At 34.2% G+C, this 7,721-nt stretch overlaps 1 protein-coding gene across 1 annotated transcript; it reads left to right on the top strand.

Moving 5' to 3' along the window:
- The first annotated feature begins 5,677 nt into the window (after positions 1-5,677).
- On the top strand, positions 5,678-6,724 carry LOC126767235 (uncharacterized). Its single transcript, XM_050484800.1, has 2 exons — positions 5,678-5,828; positions 5,903-6,724. The coding sequence occupies exons 1-2, from the start codon at positions 5,823-5,825 to the stop codon at positions 6,473-6,475; spliced, it is 579 nt and encodes a 192-aa protein (XP_050340757.1). The 5' UTR covers positions 5,678-5,822; the 3' UTR covers positions 6,476-6,724.
- Positions 6,725-7,721: the final 997 nt, after the last annotated feature.

Genomic DNA, 7,721 nt, shown 5'->3' with positions numbered 1-7,721 from the left:
AATGTCATCGGCAATGTCATTTTTTCGAATCCCATAATTAACGCGAATTTAAAGGCTGATATGTCGAAATGATCTTCGCGAAAAGTATGCATCTATCGCATTGTCCTTCGTCTGTTTCCAGTGATTATCATGTTCCAGCAAATGCTACTGCTGGCATGCTTCTTAAAATGTTGCACACACTGTACCATTCACAATACGCGATGACTTAAATGAAGTTGAACCGCGAGACGCAAAACAGTCGGAAAACTTTCATGAATTGCAAAAGTAAATATCCTACAAAGCGCTTTATTGCAGTTCACATATCGACCCATTTGATACTGCTGATCTCATATCGTTCAAGGCCAATAACCGCTATGTTGCTTTCTTTGGTGACGTACTTGCAAACGTATTTGATCGATTACACCAATCTGCAATATTCAACATTGACATGAGTTTTGAATGTGAATTAAACAAAAGGGGCGAATATGGTACGACCCATGTGTTGTCAACTTCGATGTGTTGTTAACGTCGATATTCACGCCTCTAAATGCTAAATGTTCTGCCATTGTCGTCTGGTGAGTGACGCCGATACAGTTAATATCCATCATTTCCCATTCCCGTTTCCGAAAGAAAAGCACATGAGTAGTGTTTCGTGCATTTATTGTCAAACATACAAACCAAAGTGGGATTGTAAGGTTCGCAAGGTCCATGAATCATATTGGTTTTCACCACTTCGTATAATTCTGGATCTATCTCTGAATCAGGAATTTCCGCTGAAATGATTTCATCAATTTGATCTGGTGTAATCACCATCCGCATCCAAAGAAGAATGTGTGCGTGCGGCAAACCTCTTTTTTGCTACTCAACAGAACACATTCAGCATCTAGCAGCATTATATATACCATAGGTTGCTTCAAGATAAAGACCATCAAACATCGCAGCTATTGTTTAAAAAGTCGTGCTGTGATATCGTTACGATCGCTAGCTGATTGACCGCGATCCATAATTCCGCACGTATGTCATCGCATTTTGGGAGTACTTCTTGCCTTTCTTTGGGCTGCCATACGTTGATGGCAAAAAGAACGCCGACCAATATTAGCGCCACCTCTTCGTGGCTTCGTAACAAATTTCAATCTGTAATTGATCACATCGTCTCAAACATACATAAAGTTTTCACTGAATAATTTTCAATAATTTTTCCTTTGGATAGCCGGAATAAAAAAGTAAGCGACCGCAATTGAACGATTCAAATAATTTACAAATCAAAATATTCAAAAACAAAACAAACAAAAATTGAAAAAAATGTGTATGGAAAATGTTACTTTTTGCAATTGTCCAATTTTCCGACTTCTCTCCATGAAAAGTATAATGTATTTTGTTCCTAAACCTTTCCCGATCCACAACAAACAACCTTTAAAAATTTCATTAAGATTGGTTCAACCGTTCTCTTAGTGTTACTAACAAACAAACATTCATATTTATTGTAACGTTTGTATGGGGAAAAGAAAAGGGCTGTTTTCAGGGGTTTTCCGGAAACTATTCGAATTTTTCTCGCCGTAAAAACCATCCTTGAACTTCAACAAACATTTAAGAAAAAGAATTGGCCAAATTGGTCCAGGCGTTATTGAGTTATGCGCGTACATACATTTTTGGTATTCATTTTTATTTATATAGACGTATGCCAACAGTGGAGATCTAACAAAAGCCTGAAAAATTTCAAATGATATGTGGTGGGATGGGGAGTGTCCTATCAATAAAAAATGCGGAATGTGCCTCACAGCAAGAATGTACGAGTGTGCATTCCTATCGTAATATTTAATTGAGCACTTCAACATGTCAAAATTAAATTATGTTAATAAATTAGAACTTGGACAACTAATGAAGATTTTTTTCAGACAAACACCCAGACAAAAGACTTCAGTCAAATTTTACATTTGTGCAACACATAAAAATTTCACATGCTTGAAAGCAGTTGTGTTCGTCAGTTTATTAAAAATTTTTATTGAAAAATACGTTCTTATCCTAACGAAAAGGCATTTAAGAACGTCTGGCTGAGAATTAGCACAGCAACAAAACGGCTCTATGTGTCCAATTATTTGTTTAACTCCGTCGATTGTGCAATAGCATTTGATGATTACATATATAAATAAGAAAATAAAATTAAATATTCTACTTACCTGGGCATTTCTCGCTCCACAGGAAATTTATGCAGGCGTAACGAGCCTTTACACTCCAACACACACTTACGAGGCATTTTCCTTCTGTAAAAAATTTTCAATTAGTATTTGGCTATAATTTAACTTATAGAATACTAACCTGTTGATCGATCTGAACGGGAACGGGAAAGAAATAAATCTGTGAAAATAATAGTAAAGTCATAATTATATTGAAAACTTAAATAACGTACTTTTAAAATACACCGTCCGTCCGTTTGAATATTTTCAAATATTATGCCAGTATTGCTATTGAGCATGGCAAAATAGTGTTGCGTAAGCTAACTTAAACTACTTTTTACTACTATATAGATATTGCAAATTCAAAAAATAGCTCCTTTAAGAATCCTTTTTATTTAAAAACTTAGTTTAGAACTAAAAAATAATATGGTAAATCTGTTAGGATGGTCAAACACTCCATTTGGGAACGAGTAGGATTCCTGATCGCCGGCGTATAGCTAAATTCTGACATACAAAACGTGTATGTAGTTTGTGATTACAAAAATGTATACTTAAAATATAGGAAACATGGCTATTATAATTATCTCTTGATTTATCTTACAATAAAAAATTGTGTTTTACTGTTCAGACGACTGTTCTACTGTCCAACATACATATGTATTATATGGTAAATTTAATATATACATATTTGTCTAAAAAGAAGTTTTAAATTGATTTTTCATTACATTTACATTTACAGATTCTTTCATCACTTGTGGACTTGCGAATTTCGAATAAATTCGGAAGTCCATCGAAATGAGCCTCCATAGATATAAGCAAAAAAATATATACTTAGGAAGCGAAACCTGAGTAATTATAATATAATAATGTATATATTATTTTTAAATTATTAATATTAAAAATGTGTAAAGAAAAATGAATTTGTGTAAATCTAAATACAATGATTTTATTATTATTAAAATTAATAAAAACATTTTAATAAAAAAGATCTTGGTAATGAGATATTCAATAGCGAATTTGAAATCTTTAGATCTTCTTTTCTAGTTTTAAGAAGATTAATTACGAATTTTCTAAACTAACTTGGCCAGATTACAGTGGCAATATTGAATTTAGTGTCTCCCATTTTAATGAAACTATTTTAAATTTATTTGAAAAATATGTTCCGAAATGTGTTGTTATTCAAAGAATGAGTTCTAATTTATGGTTTTCGAGAGAGTTATGTAAATTCAAAAATAGAAAATCTCGTGATTTTAAACTTAAAAAGAAAAAACTGGTTTAGTTGTTGACTACTAAAAATATTCTAAATTGTGTCGACAAATTGCTAAACTTAACAAAATATGTTATAATAATTATGTAAACTAAGTAAAAAATAATATTATACGTCATCCAAAACTCTCTCTCAGTTATTATTTTTGAGTATCGAACTTTAGGTTGAAGAAATGGCAAGCGAGTGGCTTACTCACTAGGCTATTGTGTAATGCACCGTCACTCTTTCCTGAAAGCAGTTTTGTTGAATTGTCCCAAATTTAATGAAAGTGTGAGAAAGAAGGATATAGTTTTATTACAGCAGAAATTATGTGAGCGGGACGGTGATAAAATATGACATTTATACAATAGTTTTGGGAACTTCTTTGCTTCGCCCTTAAGAACGTGATGGGAAAAAGTGACAATTAAACTGACACGCGTAACCGGCATGTCACTAGGTAACATGACCGTCACTGTTCTAACTGGGACGAAAACCAGAGTCAATACTGAACTATCAGAGTACAGAAGTTGTTTACAGAGTATCTGTACATTTGGGTCTTCGATTCTCTTGCTCAATTGGAAGTACGTTTGGGTAATCGAACTTAAAAGAAAACATCTGAATATACATAAAAGGAGTATTAGTTTGCAAAATAAACATAAATGTAAGCAGGAATAGCAAAGACCATCCGCATTTATAAAAGTACATATATGTATATATATACAGTAGGGCGGGTCGAATTTTTTTCGCATAAAGCGGCTAGCAAAAACGAAAACTACAGTAAATTCTAAGAAAGTTTTGCCAAGAAACCATGGGTCTAAAATTAATTCCCAGTTCGCGCAGAGCGATTTTAGATTTTGAGGTCATACTTATTAAATTGTACTCAAAAACCTATACTTTTAAAAATAACAGCATGCCATGCAATAATAGCAGGCTTTTGTGACTTATTTGTTTTTTCACGTGGCTGAGCAAAAAACAACAAAAAAAGCAATCGTATGGTATTTTTACCGCACAAGTGGTCTGCGTAGAATAAACAGTAGTGTGTTCTAAATAATTTTCTTTTCTAGTTTAAATAGTTTTCGATTAATAAACTATAATGGAAACGTCTCCAATGTCAGTTGATTCCACTAATTCAGAAATTGACACAATTTCAATGAACTCCGGGTCTTGTGTTCTTCCCAGTCTGAATATTGGCTTGCCAAGAGATTTAAGTGATCTAAATCTACCAAGTAATCGTGACGTATTAAATTACTATTTATATTTACGCATGGCTGAGCAAAAAATAACAAAAAAAAGCAATCGTACGGTAATCTTAACACACAAGTGGCAAAAAATATTTGGAAAATTTGGAATAAACTAAACATTCCGTTAATCAATGAAAAAACTGCCTCGAAAAAACTGAAAACATTGCTAAATAAATACCATAATGAAATAAAATTTAAAAGTAGGCCAAGTAAGTCTTCAACGTTTCTGGAAACAATTGATCAAGTTTTTTATATTGGAAAATGTCAGTGCTCAAAAACATTGCCTTGCTGCTGTGGCTTAATACCCATTGAACTCCAAGAGTTTATGATTGATCAGCACATTAAGAGGAAGCTAACCATTCCCGAATTCGAGGCGATTGCTGTTGACCAACAATCAACACTGGCGCCAACTAGTCTTGATCCAACTTTTTTTCCTGGCTCAACATATATGGATGTTGAATCAGAGGTGATGTTTGCCCTGCCAACTGCAAGAGAGCCAAGTTCGTCGAAAAAAAAATTAATACCAAAAGGTACGATACACCTCATTTCGCTATGGCCTGCGATAGGTTTGGAATCGGTAATAGGGTTGCTTCTTTTTTGGCCACATCGCTTTTCAAAGATATTGACTTTAAAGATGAAAATGGGGAACCAATAGTTATGGACAAATCTAAAGTTTCACGTGAAAGAAAGGAATGTAGGGATTCTCTTCGAAGAAAGCAACGCAATGACTGTGATCTGGTAGCCTTCTCCTTTGATGGCAGAAAAAACAACTCTCTGACGAGCGAAGAACAAAATGGAAGATATCATCCGAGAATGGTAAAAGAATCACATCTAGTGGTTCTTGAAGAGCCTGAGAGCAGATTGTTGGGTTACGTAAAAGTCGACGCCGAGGGCGCTAAAACAAAACAGAGGCAATTGTGCGAGTTCCTTAAAAAAAATATGTCCCTTGAGAGACTGATTGGAATTTGCTGTGATGGAGAAGCAACAAACACAGGTTCTGAAAATGGAATTTTAAGGAGATTCGAAGTCATGTTGAATAGACGATTGCACTGGTTTATTTGTTTATTACACTTTAATGAACTTCCACTTCGTCACTTGTTCTCCGCATTGGAAAAGTCCACTACAAGCGGACCGCGCACAGCTAGCGGGATAATAACAAAGCAAATCGAAACATGCGAGCAGATGGCGGTAAGCAAACAATTGTTTTAAAGAGCCTAACATGTATATTTTGATCTGAGCTAAATAATAAAATCTTTCTGTAGGCTGTACCCGACTTTGAGGCCATTTCGTTGGGAGATATGCCTCCAGCCATTCATGAAAAAATGCTCTCGACTGACGTTCAGTACTTGTATCGAATGGCAAATGCAGTTTGTGATGGTTTCTGCCCCCAAAATTTAGCCAGTATGAATCCGGGACAAATTGTGCACTCTCGATGGCTAACAAAGGCAAGCAGACTCTTACGTTTATACGTGACAACTAGTTCACCATCAGCGAATTTAAAAACTTTGTCAACTTACATAATGAAAGTTTACGTACCGATGTACTTTAACATTAAGTTCTACAACTCAGTTGTATACGGCAGTCTCTTGTTTTTTAAATTTATACAGTCCACGCGATATTTACCACCAACGCTGCGAGAAATTGCTAACACTGTAATCCAAAATAATTCATACTTCGCTCATCCTGAAAATATCTTACTGGCAATGCTTTATGATAAGAGAAAAGATGTTCGCGAAAGAGCCATAAAAAAGATACTACATTATCGTGATAAAGTTTGTGATCCGACTAATCTAAGGGTTTATGATAAAAAGCACGCAATAAATTATGAATGCTAAGACTACTTTGATCTGGTTGACCTAGATGATGACAGTGTTTTGTCTGAGCCTCCATTCTCAGCAAACATTCCATACGAACACTTGTTGCAGTTTATTGAGTCTGATGATCCGCCGCTTCCTGACCCAGGGATTCCATGTAATACCCAAGCAACCGAGCGTTGTGTACAGCTTTTGACAACCGTTTCTCGACGCGCTATTGCAAAGAATAGAGACGATATCATGGCCGTAACTATAGAAACTCGTACTACAATACCACGCTTGGAATCCAAAAAAGACTTTAAAACCTAAAAAAACTAAAACTAGAAAAGATTCCCAGTCATAAGCAAAAAAACCAATGTCTGTAACTTGCACCACAAAAACATTTAATTTTTTGAAAACTTAATTACAATAATAAAATTTTTTTTTCGATCCACCGTATTTTCCACAATTTTAGAATTTTTTAAAAAAATATGGGAATATCTGTATGCTGCATACATAGAAGCACAAATTTTCGCTATAACCGAAGAAACCAAGCACAATTTTCCGGATCGCTTTTTATGAAAGAATAAGTTTTTGAGTACAATTTAATAAGTATGACCTCAAAATCTAAAATCGCTCTGCGCGAACTGGGAATTAATTTTAGACCCATGGTTTCTTGGCAAAACTTTCTTAGAATTTTCTGTAGTTTTCGTTTTTGCTAGCCGCTTTGTTGGTATTTTTCCACCCATACAAATCGACCCGGCCTAATATACAGTATATAGAATAAGAGAAGCGAAAATAGAAAAATAGAATAGAAAAATATAATTAAATATATAAATATAATTATATTAAAACATCAACAAATATCAATCAAAAAGAAGTAAGTCAAAATGGAGAATTCGCTAAAAAGACATAAGAAGTTGGGCGATCTTGCTGCGTTGGAGGAGCAGAAAATTCTCAGCGGGAAAATTAGAAAAGCTCCATGTCAGGAATTTATTGAACATAATCAGACTGTTAGGACAAAATTTAAAACAAATCATTAAATTTATGGCTAAAGAAGTCAAGAAGCAGAAGAATACAAAAAATTAATAAGAGCATGAAATTAAGACAATGATGAATTCCATTCAAAATTTAAAAATTTAAAATGCTGCTTCAACTTGGAGCAACAAGTGGCTAATGGGATCTATTCAACAAACTAATCAGTTCGAGTCATCTGAACCGGATTTTTATGTTGAAAGAAAATATCAACGTCTAGCAAAAAAAGCTCAAAAATGGATTAGATGAAATT

This window comes from Bactrocera neohumeralis, unplaced genomic scaffold (genome assembly GCF_024586455.1).
Source record: "Bactrocera neohumeralis isolate Rockhampton unplaced genomic scaffold, APGP_CSIRO_Bneo_wtdbg2-racon-allhic-juicebox.fasta_v2 ctg4873, whole genome shotgun sequence".
NCBI classification, from domain to species: Eukaryota; Metazoa; Arthropoda; class Insecta; order Diptera; family Tephritidae; genus Bactrocera; species Bactrocera neohumeralis.
Note: the sequence above shows the minus strand (reverse complement) of the source record. Positions and strands in the feature narration are given on the sequence as shown.